Raw genomic sequence first — 19,626 nt, 5'->3', positions numbered from 1 at the left:
ACGCCGCTCTTTAGCGATACCTCCCCTTGGGGCCGGCCGGGTTCCCGGGTTCGAAACCTTAATGGCGGGTCGATTTACGGGGACCTCCCACCTCGTAAGACGAGACCCTCCGGGGGAACGCGGTCGCGGAGGCGGTGACGTGGATAGGGCTTTCCCGGCCGGTGGAGGTAGACCCCCGCGGACGCATTCAGGCGTCCGCGGGGGCCGACCCGCGTGGAGCACAAGGGAGCGACGTCCTCGTCGTGTGCTCTGGAAACGCCCTTCTCAGGGCGGCCAACAGCTCCCCCCCTTATAAATGCATGGCATGGCGACAACCTTTGTCGCCATGCCATAATTTCGCCATTTCTCGTCCGATTTGCATGAAATTTCGACAGAGACTTCTTATTGGTATTGTCGACATGTCGCAATGCTCCACCTACCGCCACCACCTTGTTTTCGCCAGATTTCGTCGCCATGCCATAATTTCGCCATTTCTCGTCCGAATCCCATCTAATTTCGACAGAGACTTCTTATAGGTGTAGTCGACATGTCGCAATGCTCCACCTACCGCCACCACCTTGTTTTCGCCAGATTTCGTCGCCATGCCATAATTTCGCCATTTCTCGTCCGAATCCCATCTAATTTCGACAGAGACTTCTTATAGGTGTAGTCGACATGTCGCAATGCTCCACCTACCGCCACCACCTTGTTTTCGCCAGATTTCGTCGCCATGCCATAATTTCGCCATTTCTCGTCCGAATCCCATCTAATTTCGACAGAGACTTCTTATAGGTGTAGTCGACATGTCGCAAGGTCCCACCCGTCACCACCACCTTGTTTTCGACAAATTTCGTCGCCACGCCATAATTTCGCCATTTCTCGGCCGATTTGCATGAAATTGAGCACAATGCTTCTTATTGGTCTTGTCAACATGTCGCAAGGTCCCACGTGTCGCCACCACCTTGTTTTCGCCAAATATCGTCGCCATGCCATAATTTCGCCATTTCTCGTCCGATATACATGAAATTTGGCAAAACACTTCTTTTTGGTGTTATCAACATGTCGCAAGGTCCCACCCGTTGCCACCACCTTGTTTTCGACAAATTTCGTCGCCACGCCATAATTTCGCCATTTCTCGGCCGATTTGCATGAAATTGAGCACAATGCTTCTTATTGGTCTTATCGACATGTCGCAAGGTCCCACGTGTCGCCACCACCTTGTTTTCGCCAAATATCGTCGCCATGCCATAATTTCGCCATTTCTCGTCCGATATACATGAAATTTGGCAAAACACTTCTTTTTGGTGTTATCAACATGTCGCAAGGTCCCACCCGTTGCCACCACCTTGTTTTCGACAAATTTCGTCGCCACGCCATAATTTCGCCATTTCTCGGCCGATTTGCATGAAATTGAGCACAATGCTTCTTATTGGTCTTATCGACATGTCGCAAGGTCCCACCCGTCGCCACCCCCTTGTTTTCGCCAAATTTCGTCGCCATGCCATAATTTCGCCATTCCTCGTCCGATTTGCATGAAATTTGGCACAATGCTTCTTATTGGTGTTGTTGACATGTCACAAGGTCCCATTCATGATCATACCCATCCTCAAATTTGACAGGTACAGGAAGTCTATCCTTCAGACAAGCAACGTCAACCGGTGCACAACCGGCAATGTTGTGCAGATAAAGATCCATTGCCTCCTTAATCTGCCTTTGAATCACCACGGAAGTCTGATCCACCACGATGATTGAAAAATTGTCTGGGCTGTGCATATTGAGCAATTTGTACTAGTACTTCTTATTGATCATCAATGGACGATCCGGATAGCACCAAATCATCAAGCAACATTTCAGTAATCAGTCGTCGTTCCTAAACCAAGAAAAAAAGAAATGGTGATGTTTAACTCCAGTTACAAACTGAAGAATTATTTTTTAGCATTATGATAAAGTGTTAAAGTTAAATTATCAAAGACAACTTGACCTTTTGACCCACCTACCGCGTATTATTTTCTTCCTTCCCTAACAAATCAAGTTTTATGTTCCTTCAATTTTTTGTCGACAGGCTTGTAAAAACCCTTCGATAATCATTTTTTTAATTAGAAAAGGTAGTTTTCTTATTTTCTTCCAGCAGTCTTTCAGTGAGGAGAAAAGACATTTTGGTCTTTTCTCCTCACTAACTTGGAGTGCAAGATTGCTTGACAATTTATCATAATACATCCATGATTAAAAGATTAATTCGAGAATTGAGAGCACGAAATGTGAGTGTTGACAATTTGTGTGCGGTTTGTTTCTGGGAGACAGTTTGTGCGACACACACTGGTTCCAAAAGGTACCAGGGTTTTCGAAAATTGAAGTTTTTTAGGCATCGAAGCAATTGTCGTAACCTTGTAATTATTACTAAAGTTGTCAAGCAAGATTATTTGACACTTTATCAATCTATAAGGTTACGACAAATGGCCGAGTTACAAAATAAATTTTCATTTTTAGAAAACTAAAATTTTTTGAAAATATGTCATTGGTTACAATGGGAAATTTGGAAATGTGATTTTTAGTCAAAGTGCTTATGAAACCGTCATGTCCGTCTGTCTGTCCGTCCGATCATTTTACGATAACTTTCCTTAAACTCGTCCTAGCGACTTTAAATTTGGTATACATGTAGTATGTGACAAATGAGGAGTTAAGTTTGAAGATGGGCGAAATCGATTAAGTGGTTGACCGGTGGTGGTCATCTGGGTGGGTGGAGTATTTCAAAATCCTCGTTGAAAGTTGTAATTTGGCATCGAGATTGCTAATGGTGTCTAATTGAAGAATATGAATTTAAATTGGGAAAATTTTCGACTGGAGGGACCCGATACCATACCGATTTTTGGAAATTATCCAATCGAGCTGAAATTAGTGCAGAGATTGCTAATGGCCCCTGATGAAAGAATATGCGAATTGAAATTGGTAACATTTTTATGTGGAGACACCTTTAAGGGGGTGACTCACATCGATTTTTAAAAATTGTATTAAAAAGATGAAATTCGCTCCTGACACTCGTAGAAGACTGAAATTTGGCATGACCCCGTGGGGGTAGACTAGATTCAAAAATATGAAGTAAATATTAAGATTTTTCCACAGAGATTTAACAAGGTGACACACTGCTTTTTATATTGGTAGAATAAAAATGATGCACATCGGACTAAAGAACATGAATAATATTCATATTCATTGAATATGAATATTTTTGTGGGCCCAGCCCAGAAGACTGAGACCCGTAATGGTTTTAAAATTGGTCAAGGAGCTGAAATTTTGCATGCTGGATTATGGGAACATTTTTGCCGATTACGAATAGTAGTTGGTGCAGGTCGTCTGACTAAAGTTTAGAAGCTGACACTGACCCTGACTCGGGCTAAACAAACGCTGCACACTGGGATTTCAAATTTAATTTTCGAAATAGTACCCTCGAGATTTTGATCTTAAAAAATCAAGCTAAAAATTACGATGATTTCATCTTAACGAATTAAATCTCTATGTCTGCCCATTCAAAAGTTATTAAAGGTCAAAGTCGTTGGTACACAGGCCCAGGGGACGTGTACCAACGATTTAAAAAATAATTATTTTATTTGTAACTCCACCATTTGTCGCAACCGTTAAAAGACACAAGAGTTACCTAGATACTAAATGTCAAGCAATCGTGGTTGTCAAGCAACCTTGGTTATCGTCAAAAGATTGTCAAAATAGTTGGCACCAAATTAATATTACCGGCGTGCCGTGATTCATGAGAAGAATCTATAGTCGAATTTTGATAATTTGATTTGATCCTATGATGGATCGTTCTACTAATATCATGGACCAAAGCATGGCAGTTTCCAAAACCACAATTCCTGCCACATCTGCCTCCCACCTTGACGAGTACATTTACGACCCTAAGCGAACCCTGTACCGTCATTTGAGCATGGAAGGGAAGCTGGCCACCATTTTCGATGTTGAAGACTCGAGAAGTTACTACAACTGGCAACTCGTGGTAATCAATCCAACACTGCCATTTGCATACATTATGTAGAACAAAATGACAAAAACAGAGTGCATTTTTACACAAAAAAAGATGGGAAATATACGAGTTCATCGACGATGGCTTGTCCCCAACCCAAGATTTCGAGAGTTGATTGATCACGAGCTGGGAATGGAATCGTTTGAGGTGACGGGAGATTTTGATGGATCAGTTTCCATGATATGCCCTTCAGCCGAAGGAAATCGCTCCATGGCCGAAGACCTTCCTGTAATCAATTTCATTCTGAATGACATGGAATGCTACTCATCCGTAGAAATCACAGTGGTCACAATTAATACTGCATCCATTGAGGTGTGGCTTTTATACTAATGATTTACAGCGACTCACTTAATAAGTAACATTTTCTTAAAACAATTATTGTGATATTGTGACTGTCATTTTTACAGAGTGGAGAATATGAAACAAAAGTTCGGAAAATTATAGCAAGAAATTTTAGGTCTCGTACTGTAATTACGGACAACCTTTTGAAAGTGCATTTTAAGCTCAGATCTTCTTGGAACAACGTACCTGAATACATACATATAAATTTGTAATAATCTGAGACATGAAGGCATATCAAAATCTTTCACGATTACAGGCGTATTTGAACCTGGAAGAACTAGTTCGAGATGCATGGGGAGATAATTACTTGGTGACCAAGATGGTGAAAATAAATGCAAACACTCGAGTTCGACGAGTATGTTCATATTTAATATCCATATATTTACATATTCACAACGCTAGATCAAATGTATTGCCTCCATGCGCATAATGTGTACATATTTTAACGGTACTATTACTGTTGTTAGGTTTACTTCAGCGATCAAGTGTATGGCGTTGAAGATCTGCCCAAGGAATTTGTCGTAGATAATAATCCGTTCATCACGACTGCAGAATTCTTTACTCCATCACAGCAATACCCACCAGATCGTAAACCAAAGTTAAGAAGGCTGTATAAAAACTTACGCGAGATTGACCATCAAGTCCTGACACAAGCAGAGTATGCAAAAATGATGAAGTTGCAACTTGCATCACCGTCGGAGATCCTAAAAAATAATTCAGATCGCCAGCACGAGCATATTCGAGGTTTATTACTGTCGTTAACTTCCAAGGATGGTGATGCTCCAGGTTCCACAGTTAATAAGGCAATAAGGTCTGTCGGAATGACAGGAGAACAACTTCCTGTTAAAAGCACGGCAAACTCCAGCATTGATCTCCTGCCAGGAAATTTGGACGAGGTTGGAAAGGTTGACTTTTGTAAACGAGTGTGGAACGAAAATCAAGAGCCCTCCTCGTCTGGAGGTGTTGAGTGGGATTTGATTGAGAATTTTGACTTGAAGCCGCAAACATTGGCACAAATCCATCGTCAACGTCGCGGAGAAGGTTTCTATGATGTGTACAACGCTAGAATGCTAAAATCAGGGGATGACGAGTTTGAGGAATTAGATGCCATAAATGTCACTCCTCTGCACAATCAGCAAGACTTGAGTCAGAAGTTTCGAGAGCTTTTAGGAGACAGATCTCTGGAGACGTATATGAAACCAAAACCCATTATGAGAAACTCATTTGCAGACCCTGATGCGGATTTGGACTATTTCAAAGATAAAGGGCCAGACTCGTCGGATGGGGACATTTGTAAAAATGTTGGCCAAGCAGCACACAAATGTGGTGGAAATGAGGGCGGCGAAGACGACGGGTCGGACTCTGGAGAAAGTATGTGTTCGGAGGATACGTGGTTGCTTACTTGGACTTTTGACGGAATGGATGCCTGTCGAATGAAGGAGGGAGACTTATTTGATTCTGAAAATATTCCACATTCATCTTTATGCCATTCTCACAAGGCTGCGTTGCATCCTAATATAACACCTCACCGAACGTTCGAAAATGAAAATTTGAAGAGTTAAATAGCTTAACATTTGCACCATCACTTTTGTCAAAACACATTTTATTCAATAAAATCCATACACACTTTCATAAATCATTTGTTATATCACCAGCCCGTATTTTAAGAATGTCGGAAAAAGTAATACAATACTCTTACATATTTGTTTTTTGTTTTCAAAAATAATTAAATACGTGTTAATTTGGTTCGGAATTTTTTCATTGTGTGAATATTACATAATTGCATACATTCATAATACTCTGTTATAAATCCTTTTGGAAAAAATCATGAAGCATAGTGGTCAGGAACATAATTTTTCAACTTATTAATACTGATTATCGCACAACTCCAGTGCAATTTTACAAATGGATTTTTCTGATCGTGACAATGTTCACCCTTAGCTGGATTTTGGACAATAGGAATTTAGCTCCAAAGACATCGTGGGAGAAAGCGGCGAAAGGACTGCAGAGGGAATTCCAGTTCATAAGAAGGGAAAACAAATGCTAATACTGATCCAAGGAAATTCTGGTATTTACATAATCGCGTAGCACCTGGTGGCCTCACTCACTACGTCTCGATGCAACTCCTTTTAAGAGGAAATATTTTCGCCAAGGAAGTATTGGAAGGATTAAAATTAAAAGTCTAATTCTGCACATTTCATTTTCCTCTGAGGCTCAAGGTCTAACGTGGCATACTTAACGAGGACAAGCAATTAAACTCACTGTTCCTTGTGAGTGACATTGTTGTTGCTGCTGCAATGAGGAAAACTACCGGGGATCAAACCTTTGCTTTTCATGAAGCTTGTTAGCTGTTCTGGTATTTCGGCGAGGACTTCCTGGGCAAGCCTTATTTTCGCCAATCGGCCTGTGCTGCCGTAGCTGCTGCTCCACTTGGAGGCAACATCCGGGCAGATGGAAGCCATCCAGGAATAAGCGTCGCGATATGGGACAAATTGGACAATGTCTGGAACATTAAAAAAGTTGTTTGTACAGTGATTCCAGAAGTTGAAGTCTTTTATTAGCCACATTTGGTTGTAACTTTTCTATCCAATTAGAGCGCACAACCTTGTACGTGAAATTATATATGCACAGCATCGTCAAAATATCAAATTATAATTTCTCCCTCATAAACATAGAAGTTCGTATAACGTGTTCAGAAAAAAATTGAACCGGAACCATGAAGTCATCATGCATATGTATGTCGTGAGTTAGAAATTACCTCGTTCCGCATATTTCCCATTGTACGAAAGTCGAACCGTGTCTCCATCCAGTTCTTGCATTGCTGCAAAATTTGCATTTCCAACTCCCGCAATGATAATTGACAAGGGCAGCTTAGCAGCTTCGACGATAATCTGCAAAAATCAAAGATAGATAAGTCAATGTAATCCCCTACAGACTTATGGCTTCTGAGGTGCTTACTTCTTTCGTCATGCCCATGTCCGTGATAATCCCATCTGTTAAATCAAGTTTTCACACGTCACAAAATTCATTAATACAGATTACTACTCGTCCTCCAGTAATTATTATTAATCAGGTTTATAAGAGGATAGGGAATTAAGAATACATTGTGGGAGAAAAATATATGAGGAGAGAGTAGGACATGTAGTTTGGCAGATGCAATGCAACTATATATAGAAGTGTCTTCGTAGTTTAATGGTAAGGGCTCGATACCCGTCAAGGGAACTGTCAACTGTATTTTTGCAAATATCTGTCATTCTAACTGGTCCGCAACATCGTAAATTCCTACACAGGAGTTATTAAATATTAGCTGTACGTACCGGTGATGATAAGCAGAACGTGGTAATGCCTGTATTAACCAAAATGTTTTTCATTGCGTGATGTATTAAAATTTCATTTTTTAATATTTTACAATTGATCAGTCTGGTAAATAGATACGCAGTTATAATTTTCACTATGTGACTTACCTTCCATCCATTTGCTTTCTCGCCGCTGCTGCTACATCTCGGATAATTGGTGCGAAATTGCTGTGATCAATAAATTATTATTCAAATTAATAAGCCTATGTATGTACGTTTAATGTTTTATGCAAAATGAAGTCAGAAATTGTTAAAAATTTGGCTTCTTACGTAGGCCCCTGTAAAAAATATTATGAAAAATGCTTAGATCAAAAATTTGTACAATGTGAAAGCAACATATAAAATGGGAATTCTTACGTATAGCTGGACTTGTCGTATACAATTCCTGCAAACCACACAATCGCCATAATCAGTACAAACGGTATAGTTACATAATTTTCTTTCTTTGATCCATTATCATAGTCATGGCTTTGAACTGAATTGAGGGGTATTGATTGATTGACCGATTAGAGTGGACTACCAACCTGTATGCCTCAATAACGCTGTCAATCCCAGCACAATCTGGAGAGTCGGTCAGAGTCACTGGGAAATTGTGACACACGTTGCCCGACGGAGGCACCCTCGCTCCGAAGCCATAGACCGGAAATTGTTTGGCATGGTCATATTCTTGAATTATCTCTCCGACGGCCTGAATTGCCTGCTCGTAGGGGTTCAGTCGAGCTCCACAAGTTGAGAAATGGTGCAGGGAATTCGGATCACTGAAAACATTGCATTAAATCATTTGTTTAGTGTCGAGCATATTTATTAACTAGATTATGCACAAGTATTTTTTATCTGGGGGGTAGTCACCCACATCTCCCTTAATAACTGGTTAAGGTTGGAGTTTAAAAGTGGTGCAAATCTTGGGGTGAATTATGTAAGTTTGAGAATTATTAAAAATTAGGTACATACCTTGGATCACCATTGCCTGCAAGAATTTAAAAGATTAAAATCACATTGCCTTATCTCTTAAACCTTTAAACTACGGTTGAAGAAATATGGACGTTGGTTGGGGATATTATTATGTCGTATATCACCAAAATTCCATGAAAAGTGTTTGGGTCAGCAAACTCTGCCGTTACCAAAAGTACATGGTACTAGTCGTTTCCTTGAGCTTCTACTATTTATCACAAAGCGTGGCATCGTCTACTCTAAGCATCCAAAGTCTGACTTCTACGGCTTTCTCTGTCCGTCCCCGTTCTCTGAATGGGAACTTCTCCCCATAATAAATACAGTAGTGATGCGAGATGAGATGGTGGTACGGAATTCTGGGGGGCATTAGTTGGAACAATTTGCTGCATTATTTCATTTCACATTTCTTACTGGCAGTAAAGTCGATGGCGAAGCAACAGTGGATTTGTGTTCCGTTGGAAATGTAGTCCATGAAAGTGTACACGGGCGCTATCATTACTTGTATAAACCTCAGAGAACTCTCCTTTTCCTACGGGATCATAAAAATTAAAAATAAATATTTCAGAAAAATCACAAAAGCTCAGAAAAGCATGAAAATGCTGACTTGCAAAAACAGAATGACTTTCGTGGTAAGCTAGCAAGCCAGGAAATGTCGAACAATAAACAACAGTTGTTGCCGAACACGCCGCCGTACAAGCCATTCTTAAATCAATGATAAGGAAATCAGCAGAGAAATATATGAAAAGATCATATTTTTTCATCCTTGAAACATTTTTCGGCCACTGCACTAATAGTTGGAGCAACCCACGCAGCATGTGCATATGTATTTCTCTCGACTTTCTCCAACTCGTTGACTTTGCAAACGCCGTGCGTTATGAGTGAGAACAATATTAAATTCTGATGGCGGAGGAGAGAGCTTATGACTCTTCTTATGAGCCCTCGGAACTTTTGGTTCTATTTTAGTTTTTGGACCATGTCATCACATTCTCCGTTCAGCAGTAAGTAATTCCCTTCTTCTTTCCTTCGTCTTGGTGGTTTCCTCCTCCTCCAACCCCTCCTGCCTTCTGCATCTCTCAGTCAGCCGAACAAATAAAGTCCATGAGTCACAGGATCCAAGATTTGTTGATGTCCATGGTGCTGAAGCATATATTGAACTGGAGGACGCATAAATCAGTCTAATGACTACATTAATATATCTCTCTCCCCAAATACAGGTTTCTTCTGCAGACAACCCACATAACGTTGCAGTTGCTGCTGTAGAATCGAGCTTCATAAATCTTGTTCCAAAGTCTAATAAGGTCCCCTCTTCAAAAATATGTAGTCTGAATAAAATAAACGCTTTGATGTAGGACAGATTATGAGGATGAGTGAAAGTTGATAGTATTTCGTCTCATTTGTTTCGTACGAGCACAGAGTTTTTTGTACAAGTTGTAAAGTAAATGGAGAGACAGTGACGGGTAGACAACGACCAATTTTTCTTATCCTTGGCGTCACCACACTGCGTTAGGCCTGGCACAAAAAGAACGCTGTGGTGGGAGCAAGAGAAAGCGAGAGAGAGAGAGAGCGAGTTCATGTATCTGACAGAGAAGGATGAGTCTTGTCCGAGATAAAGTTGCAGTCCATCCATCCGTCCGATATATGCTTATAGCTCAGCCCTGGGTATTAAGTAGTCGGCATTAGATGGAAACCAAATCGGAAGACTCACAAAAGTTTGATATTTACGACGAAGCTGCAGTAAGTGGTTCTCCGCAACTCCAAACTTACTCATGTTTTGTATTTATTTAATGAGCAACATGCATTACGATCTACATCAGCACATCGGAGACTCATGAATCCATGCATGTATGGGGAACCACTTTCTCTCATCGCCTTTGGTAGTTTCGCTGAAACACGATAAATATTTGACTTGCCTAACGAAGAGCAGTTACATGTACATACAGCACCATTAAGCAAACGAGGCTGGGCTGTCTGTCTGCATACCTTGTGTAAACAATCATACGTGCAAATAAGATATTTTAGGAAGCCAATGCCAATAAAAGTGGGAGCAAGAAAGCTGGAGGAAAGAAGAGTGGGTGTGTGATTAGAGGAAATAAAGCCACTGACCAATCCATTCTTCCCAGCTAATTTGACACCCTCCTTCCCAATGAGAGATTGCATCTTGTTCACTGTTGTGTAGTAGAAACCCAAACTTTTGTGATACCCGTTGAAGCCCACTTGCCAAACCTGTAGTTGCAAACAACGGTCTTTGTCACCAGCTAAGGATCGCATCGAGATTGTGGCACTGGCCCAAATGGGGCTCGTTCCGGGTGCTTCTTCGCTTCGGTAGACGATCGTATAGTTCCCGTTTTCGTTTATTTTAGACAAAACGTAAAAAAACTTGGGTTGAAATACACAGCAAACGGCTCTCCCCATGTTGACTCCTTGCAGCTTCAGCGTGGCCTGGAAAAAATGGAACACGTCGCACAATTTGCACGTTTTAAGACAAATCAGATAGCAATGTTTACTAAATGTCGTTGACTTGAATAGGTTATTGTGCTTCTTGGCGCGACACATTTATTTCAAGTTGAGTGCGTTCGTACATAAATATCCAAATAGAGTAGTTTGGCTTATTATGCAAACATCCCCTTCTCATCTACGAATTATGTATGCGAACGCCACTGGGCATGAATTTATTTATTTACAATTTCAGAAAAGTAAGTAGGAAGACGAAAAGTAAGTACTCTGAGCAGCATCTTGTGAGATGGGAACCAAGCGGACGAGGTTGTGTGAGAACGAGGACATCATCATTAAAAAGAATGAAAGGAAAATGATTGATGACAAAGAAAGAGGGATTTTCCTGATCTTTTCTGCACCCCAATCACACTAACAAGTGGCTGGGATTCATCCTATTATTCCGACGGTAGGCAATAGGCTTCAGATTGAAGTTGGGATTCATCCTCCTCTCTCAAACTAAATACAGACACGTACAGGCCATCGACCAAAGTATGGATAGTGAATGGAGCCGAGGTCAACTTTCTCCAAACGAAAGGAGTAGTCTCAGCTTGATTAAACATGTCAGCAGAGCAAAAGTGGGGTAGCAAATTCTTTCTGCAAAAGTCGTGGTGGTTGTGGATGGAACAAGTGAAAGCCTAAAATCCTAAACTTCTTTGGCACAAGTTACTTGATTGAGGCCTGTGAGACTGGTTTTGGTACCTTCGTTCAGTGCTTTCACCAGAATCAATAGGTTCCACTCCTGTGGTTAAGTCTTGCATTTAAAGTCTCTCGTATGCATGTATTTCTCATATGCACGTACGTAGTATGCGGTTGTGAGCTTGGTGATGAATGGTCAATAATACATTAATTATTCTTATTTCAATTATCCGGTCATTCATGCTGGAATGCTGACAAAGGTAGTTAAGTCACGGAAACGAATACGTATTAGCGTGTTACTTATGTACGCAAACAACAAGCACATCAAGTTTTCTAACATTTTGAAAACCCTTATTGCAGATTTCCTTCAATTCCAGAGATATATTGCCTTATATTTTATGCGGTCAATTGAACCTACGCCACCGCCAGTACCCACTAAAGTGAAAGTCATACTTTGTTTTGGGTGGATTTTGCATATAGATACTTGTACAGCAGAGGATATATTTAATATTTATACTCAAGATCCCAAATTAATAATTTTATGAAATTTGATTCTACGCATAGAGTTTACTTGTGAAAGTGAAAGCGGGTGTATTTTACTGTTATCTTTTTACGGGCCCAATTACTGGCGGGACTTTGATTAAGCGGATGCTTAATACTACTCGACGTTCTCCACTTGTGGAGAGAGAGAGAGAAAAACGATCCTCCCTGTCCTCTCCACGACCACAAAGACTTCAGTCCCTCCGACCGACCAGACCACAACGCTTTCAACTTTCTAGTTTACACACATAGATATCGAACAGATCCGAAATTCTTTCTCGCCTACACTTTCTCCAGCCACCAGATTACCTCCACCACACGCACGCAAATCCTGCAGGTTGTTGCTTCCCAGTTCCTTGCGAACTTGAAAGTTTAATGGCAACATGTCCACGTATATAGCGCATCCTGTAATACATGGTTTCGGTGTCCACTACAAGCACAAATTGATAGTTACATAGACTGGGAACCCTCCTGGGAAGATTTCCTAGCTTCAGGTGAATAATTCATTGCTGTGTCCAGATTTTTATCAAAGGCGACCTCATTGAAATCCTGATGTGCATCCAATATGCTTGTGTCTGCTGCGTACGTATGTGTGCACGTCTTCATGAGAACAAACCTCGTTGTAATGTATTTTACTGGTATTCTAGTGAAATAAATGAGGCTCATTTCAAACCGAAGACAATTGAATTGTACTCTCTGTTGTCGAGTGCATGGCGGCGACACACACGCCAGGAACACTTTCTCTTTTTGCTTTCGATGGGGAAGTGCGATAAGAAGAAGTGGGAGCACGACCATGAGTGGGTGGACAATCGCAGGATGTGAAACGAAGGGAAATGTAACATTTCCAGGCGGACCCAATGGAGCGGATGGAAAACGCCAACTTTTGCTATTTATTCCGATAGCCTCGTTTAAGACAAGGAGGAATCCTTATCGACCTCGATGTGAAATGGCGGCCAACCATCTTTGTCGCTAGATATGGATATATTCAACATGGGGAAACTCAAAATACCACTAAAAGTCGCAAATTGAGCGTTCACATCGTGACATGTAATAGTTTAGAGGTTTAGAAATTTCCAGCAGCGAGACTTTGCCTGCGCATATATTAATACACAACCAGTAAACCTAACTACATCCTACATACATCTGCCTATAGCACAACAATGAATATTCCAAATGGATCGTAAAGTCAAAGACAGCCAGTCGAACCAAAAGCACATCAGAGAGAAAGAAAGGGAGAGGTGCAAGGAAGTACGGAGTTAAGTTAAGTCTTTCCCAGAAAATGCCATCATTCTTTTCCAAAATCGTCGTTTTCTGCCTGCTGGGTGTCGTAACAAGGCTGTGTCATGGCAAAGCTGCTGCGAGAGATAGAGTAATTCCATCTTAAACGAGTGAGATGAGAAATGGGGGATTCAATCATATCTACGCCCATAATCTTTTCCATGCAGATTCAACAGTTCAATTACAGAATTGATTGGTTTCCTTGAACTTTGTCGAATCTCGCGTAATATCCCATCAATCATTAAGTGTCAGTCAACATGAGGAAATTGCTGAGGAGGAACAACCAACGCGTGTGAAAATGGCGTGCTTAATTTCAGCCTTTCATGTTTGCTTTTGAGGTTTATATAAGTGTAAAAAGTGTCAAATTTGATTGGAATGTTCCCCTCAAAAGTTTCTCTATCTTCTTCTTCATGACCTCAATTTGAAGAGAACTTTATTTTCACTTTATTTCTGAGGAGTAGGACCAATTTCCTCTCGAAATCATGGAACTTTTCGCCATGGTCATTTCCGCTTTTCTCAGTGGCTTTCGAAACGAGTACCTTTCTCACTGGGCTGGACACCGAATCAGTCACAATGATTGATTTCTTGAGGATTATTTTAAGAAAGGAGGATTGATGAGTGTATGAAATGAGCGAAGAGAAAAGTGAGAAAAGTGCAGTCCAGCCATTTTGATCGGATAACAAGAGTGAAAGTTGGGCAGAAGACACCACTCGTTCACAAGCACTCGGAGTTTTTGACGATGTGATCGATTGAGCAAATAGCACAACCAATTTCGCTCGGTTGAGCAAATTTTCTTTCATGCATCAAATAAATGTTTGTATTAAGACGGGTGGGAAGAATAGGCAGGTAGGTATGTAAAATATGATGGTGCTGATGATGATGTTTTGTCCTGTACACAATGCATACGCCACTGGAGAAGGATTCGATGGAGCGCGAGGTGAGTTGGAAACTTGGAAGCAGCGAGAAAGTAACAATTTGGCTTTTATGCCCTATAAAACTTTCCCTGGACAAAAATGTGGGCTGCTTTCCTCTCCTGCCTTGTCTCTCGTTGACACGTACATGCCTCTTTCTCGCCGGAATCTAATTTGTGCCGTCGCACATTCCAACCCATGATTGGTCTTGAAGAACTTTGATAAAAACAAGCAGGCCTTGTTTCCTGCCCCCTCTCTCATCCTCACCAACAATACATGGTCTCATGGCTAACGGCCAAACCTGGTTTCCTACTTTCCTATCTACGTACTTCTTTGTGAGATTTCACTAAAGAAGGGCCTGTTTTTTGCCGATAGAAATTAGGCGTCTATTCATGAGCATGAATTTTGGGGGTGCAGGAGGGGCAAAGCTTTTAAGGGGAATAATGTTTCTCGAAGGATTTTATGTCGTGTTTCTTACAAAGCCTGGAGCGGATTGTAGGCTAATGGAGGGTGCTTACTTACTCCGTGGAGCGATAAAATTTGGGAGAAAGGTAGTCCGCGACTGCTTGTTTAACTATATATGAGGGTTTGTGTATACGTAGGGTCAAGTAAACATTCGATGGCGGGGCACACACTTACCTCCTCTTTGTATTGTATTAATTCTTCCGCGAGTAGGATAATGGTTCCCTTGGATTGCTTGGCTTGTTTTGGCAGAATGGGATAGTACTTGCTCTTGTTTTGTTGGAGTTGGAGAGTGCAGCCATTGTGCCCTGTGGACACCACTTGCGCGAGGTTGGTCTCCGCGTACCCCAAAAAGTCATGCGTCTCCAAATTCACACTTGGCGAGTCTGCCATCCAAGGATATTCTCATTAGTATGCTTATCTCCCTCTTAATAACTTGTTGTGAACAGCTCCCATCGTTAACCTACTTACTCACCTATATCGTATATTTCAAAGCGGAGTTGTTGCTCCTCCTCAAATCTGTAGTCCATAATTATCTGGAAATATAGTATAAATAATGTATGCCGGGCAAAACATGAGCTGATAAATTGTGCTTTGAGGAAATGTCAACGTCTTGTAATTTTCTCGTAGACTTTAGTGTTACACAATATCAATTGCATGATTGCAATCTAAGAAATGTAAGCTCCAAGCACAACATCCGACTGCATATTCACAGTGTGTACATGTTGTCGTGCAACTGCGGGGAAAGCACCACACCACAATAAGTGTGCAGTATGTAGTGTTACATGTCGGTTGACATAGGTGTTCTTGTATTAAAATTGCCAGCATGTGCACATTATTCAATTTTGACACCGTCTTTACTTACTTTGGTCACGAAGTCTGGATTGAGACAATCATACAGCGTCTCGGTCCGTAGCAATTCCACCCAATGTGCAGTTCCGAGGGGGTGGTGATACACGACGCACATTGGGTCAGACCTTGAGAAGACGTCCATGTCCAAAAGATTCCTGAGAAGGGGTTTGAAATAGAGATGCACAATAATCTGGCTGTATTTTTATGTCAAAAGGAATGGGGAAACGAAAACAGGATTTATTGAGGGACTCAATGGGACAAAAATATACATTCAAAGCATGCCCGGTTTAGGAAATATCTCTCCCACGTAGAAAATACACACTCATAAACAGCTTACAGGCCTTAATATCCTTTTTGAATGAGTGTACAAAATAGGAAGCTCACGTAACCATGCAGCACCCGGTGGATCGGTATATTTTGGGTGAAAGAAGCACACACACACGTCTTGGACAATTCCTTTATGCCATGTTCCTTTCCCCTTGGGCGCACAAAGAGTGAATTACTTGACGTTATTCTTCCACCTCAGCCTACGTCATAACGGTTTGTTGTTTAAAAGTGGAGGCCCGAATAATGGAATCAACCAAACATCCTCAACACTTGGCAATGGAAATCTCGTTAATTCAGTTACCAGCACTGTTTTGTTTTAAATATAAGGATTTCATTAGGCCAAGTGCTATCCAAGTGGAATGGAATTAGACTCGTCAGGAGTGTATTTCGCGTTACTCGAGCAATGCGGGGAGAAAGGCCAACGAGGCGGATGGAAATATCCAGCATGCGAAAGACAACGACATGATGGTCCGACGACGACGACTATCAAAACAGAACGCTGTCTCCTATCCGCGCTCATTGACAATTGTTGGGGATCTTCTAAAGCATTATTTGTTTGCATTTAATTAGAGCGTGGCTTTTGTGGCTGTATCTCTCCTCTCATTGAAATTCCATGTTTTCATTAAATTTTAGCTCGACTCCTCAGTTACAAGCTGCAGTGGACCCCTATCTCAGTACGAGTAGGTATATTGTGTGGTGTCTGCTTTAGTGGTAAGTATTTTGACTGATAGTCAGAATAAGTGACTTTCTATATTTCAAATAGGATCAAATTTATGCGGTGTGTAAACATTTCGAAGCAAAGTAATTCTTTGATTTCAGCTTCTGCAATTATCAAAGTTTTACTTTCTATGTTTGAAAACCAGATTCTCCACAAACAAATGAGGGATTCTGATCTTGTATATGTATTAAATGCTTACTAGTCTGGTGCATTCCGCACTATGCCCATTTTGAGGATCATTTATACTAATTGCTAAATTTAGCTGGCTGGGTTCGAAACTAACCAGATATTGGTTAGTTTCGCTCAGTTATCTTGGAAATTTGGAGTGGATCATTTATTTCCAGACGGAATTTTGGGCTTTATGAACTTGGAGAATCTGGAATATTTTGTACCCAATAGGAAAGCCGCAAGGCCAAAGTCATCAGGCAGAAATGGCCAGTGGCACAAAGGAAAACATGTGCAGTTCAATACTTCGTACGAACATACATGCACCACCGCAACAACAGTATCAATTTTAATTGAGGTAATCAAACAGACACGGCAAATAGGTTGGGTAAGTAGCCTTTGTAATTGTTCCCTTGCATTGGTGTCGTGCTATGCACTTTCCCATACAAACGTGTAAACTGAGTCGCAGCCACTGCACAAAACTTCGCAACGTGTAAATGAGACATGAGACAAAATTCAATCAATAAAAGCCCAAGAACATTAGGAATTTTGTGCTTGATAAAATTAACCAAGACTTTATACATGTAAATGTGCCAATATTGTGCCACGGGTTCAGACATTCTAATTTTTTATGGTGTTGCACGAAAATGTCGTGTGCATATATTTACATTGACCCAGAACTGGGCAATTTCCGACAGCAATATAAATCCGAAAGATTGAGAATTGTGCCTTTATAGTTTTGCAATTTGTCTATGAAACAGTTGTTCATGCGGGTGCAATAAGCAGATAAATCCAGAATTCTGTCACCTCTCGAAATTTTGCAAATATTTCTACTGAAGAATTCCTTCTTTTATGTTATGCTGACCAAGTTTGTTTCTAGTTACAGAGAGGTGAACCAGGCGTATGCAAAATATTGATCCTCTCGTCACTTTAAATAAAACGGTGGGTGAATTCTATCCAATAAATTTCTGAAATTGCTCAAACATCTTTTGTTTCCATCTTTTTTATGTATCTAGAAGAGCTGATTTTATTGCCATTGTCTATATTTTTTGAACATATTGGATTGGTCGCATTTCATGAATGAGTAACTCGAGTGTGGAGCTTTACGGCGAGAGGCCAGAGTACAAAAACGTGTCACGGGAAATGTTTTCTGCCGGAATTTTCTCTCCTCCACGAAATCAACTAAGGAAAGCAGAGACAGGCTTGTTTTCCTTCTTCCTTCGACGAGAATGCGACCTTAGGACGACTCCCTGCCAGCCACACCACTCGAGGCATACTAATGCCACGCGTCCTCACCGTATGCCCTCCCAAGCCTCGGAGAGTATGAAGCCTTAATCCATAAGTAATGAGTGTGAAAGGAAGAAATTATGCCATGTATGTATTGTATGCACGAGCTCGTGGCTCGATACGCCGTGTGTGTGGAAAGCATGCAGTGTCAGTTGTGACAGTTGCTCCGTCCTCTGGAATGAAATGACACAGGAGGCCAAGAAAGCGAGAGATTGTATAATTGAGTTAAAATTCCAAAGGAGAGAGAGTCCCTTGCGAAAAGTGGCTGGTTCGTAGGACGGGACGAGGAGATGCTGGGGGGAAGGGAGAAAGGAGAGAAATTGACTGAGTGGCACCTGCAAGAGATGGAAATTTCCACCGTGCTCGTCGGCTCCACAGATGTTCCGGGGGCGAATTGACTTGTCATTTTTAAATCTGGGTCTTCTTCCTTCCTTTCCCGAATTGTTTGAAATGTTTTATTTATTTGCGAACGGGATGGATCCTTAAGGTGAACATCCGCCGCGACATTTGCCGTTGCCTCTGCCCCACTTGTGTCACAAGTTCATGAGAACTTTATGTAGTAGCAACTTCAAACTTTTCCCCAAAGAGTAGAAATGGTAAAATAAATCCGAGACAAGCACTTTGTCCAACGACGACGCACCACTTCTACCACCGCACTCGACACTTTTTTAACTTCCCTTCGTTACAACGGAGTAGATAACGGCTCCTCCTGTCAATGTCTTATTATTTTCCTTACATTGTCAACCTCCAAATGCTCCTTTTTTCCTGGTTTAATTCGAAGTTCAATCATTTTTTCAAGTCTTTCGACTGTCAGGGGTCTAGTAAAATTTGAAATGTGATGTAAGTAGGTGATGACCAAACTAAGCTGGGTAGCCCAGACTAGAGTCGTAAAGTTTTTTAAAAGTTGTGCTAATGACAACTACTTTGCAGTTGGAAGTCGTTTTGACAAGTTTCTGAATCAAAGTGAGTAATGTGCACTCGAAACCATTGGACAGCGCGGTGATGACAACACAGAAAAGTGATGTACTAACCAGCAATAAATTATTAATTGTCACTGTTTCTCAATTTCCTGTCAATCCGGAGTGGAAGTTCATAACAGAACAGGAAACGAGCTTGAAAAGTGCCTTGGATTCTGCAAGTGGTTGTTGACTGAGTTTCCCCCTGCGATGGTTTGAGGTGGAGAGAAGAAGAGGACTTTCCCGAGAGTGAAAGAACTTGTGAGAGAGGATAAATGAGACTGGGCTGCCGGATGAGATGGGATGAGGAGAGAGAGAGTCCGAGGCTCAGAAACTATTA

At 41.2% G+C, this 19,626-nt stretch overlaps 2 protein-coding genes across 2 annotated transcripts; one reads left to right on the top strand and one right to left on the bottom strand.

Moving 5' to 3' along the window:
• Positions 1 to 4,119: 4,119 nt before the first annotated feature.
• On the top strand, positions 4,120 to 5,946 carry LOC118433548. The gene is made up of 4 exons (XM_035845553.1): positions 4,120 to 4,324; positions 4,420 to 4,536; positions 4,611 to 4,709; positions 4,822 to 5,946. Exons 1-4 carry the CDS (start codon positions 4,145 to 4,147, stop codon positions 5,914 to 5,916), a joined length of 1,491 nt encoding a protein of 496 aa, XP_035701446.1. The 5' UTR covers positions 4,120 to 4,144; the 3' UTR covers positions 5,917 to 5,946.
• LOC110844698 (copine-9) lies at positions 5,941 to 19,626 on the bottom strand. The gene is made up of 15 exons (XM_022090970.2): positions 18,666 to 19,626; positions 15,847 to 15,988; positions 15,457 to 15,517; positions 15,159 to 15,367; positions 10,765 to 11,100; positions 9,073 to 9,190; positions 8,662 to 8,677; positions 8,235 to 8,468; positions 8,068 to 8,095; positions 7,981 to 7,988; positions 7,819 to 7,878; positions 7,672 to 7,700; positions 7,313 to 7,347; positions 7,113 to 7,245; positions 5,941 to 6,857 (listed from the first exon to the last, which is right to left on the bottom strand). Exons 1-15 carry the CDS (start codon positions 18,734 to 18,736, stop codon positions 6,613 to 6,615), a joined length of 1,725 nt encoding a protein of 574 aa, XP_021946662.2. The 5' UTR covers positions 18,737 to 19,626; the 3' UTR covers positions 5,941 to 6,612.

Source organism: Folsomia candida, unplaced genomic scaffold, assembly GCF_002217175.1.
Source record: "Folsomia candida strain VU population unplaced genomic scaffold, ASM221717v1 Fcan01_Sc001, whole genome shotgun sequence".
Lineage (NCBI taxonomy): Eukaryota > Metazoa > Arthropoda > Collembola > Entomobryomorpha > Isotomidae > Folsomia > Folsomia candida.
Note: the sequence above shows the minus strand (reverse complement) of the source record. Positions and strands in the feature narration are given on the sequence as shown.

Excerpts from the sequence above, each read along its gene's own strand:
- LOC110844698 (XM_022090970.2), bottom strand. The coding sequence starts at position 18,736 with ATGACAAGTCAATTCGCCCCCGGAACATCTGTGGAGCCGACGAGCACG. Across the intron at positions 15,989-18,665 it reads GAAATTTCCATCTCTTGCAG|GAATCTTTTGGACATGGACG; the intron begins GTGCCACTCAGT and ends ACCCCTTCTCAG. Across the intron at positions 15,518-15,846 it reads ATCCAGACTTCGTGACCAAA|ATAATTATGGACTACAGATT; the intron begins GTAAGTAAAGAC and ends CTATATTTCCAG.
- LOC118433548 (XM_035845553.1), top strand. The coding sequence starts at position 4,145 with ATGGAATCGTTTGAGGTGACGGGAGATTTTGATGGATCAGTTTCCATG. Across the intron at positions 4,325-4,419 it reads TTAATACTGCATCCATTGAG|AGTGGAGAATATGAAACAAA; the intron begins GTGTGGCTTTTA and ends TCATTTTTACAG. Across the intron at positions 4,537-4,610 it reads TCAGATCTTCTTGGAACAAC|GCGTATTTGAACCTGGAAGA; the intron begins GTACCTGAATAC and ends TCACGATTACAG.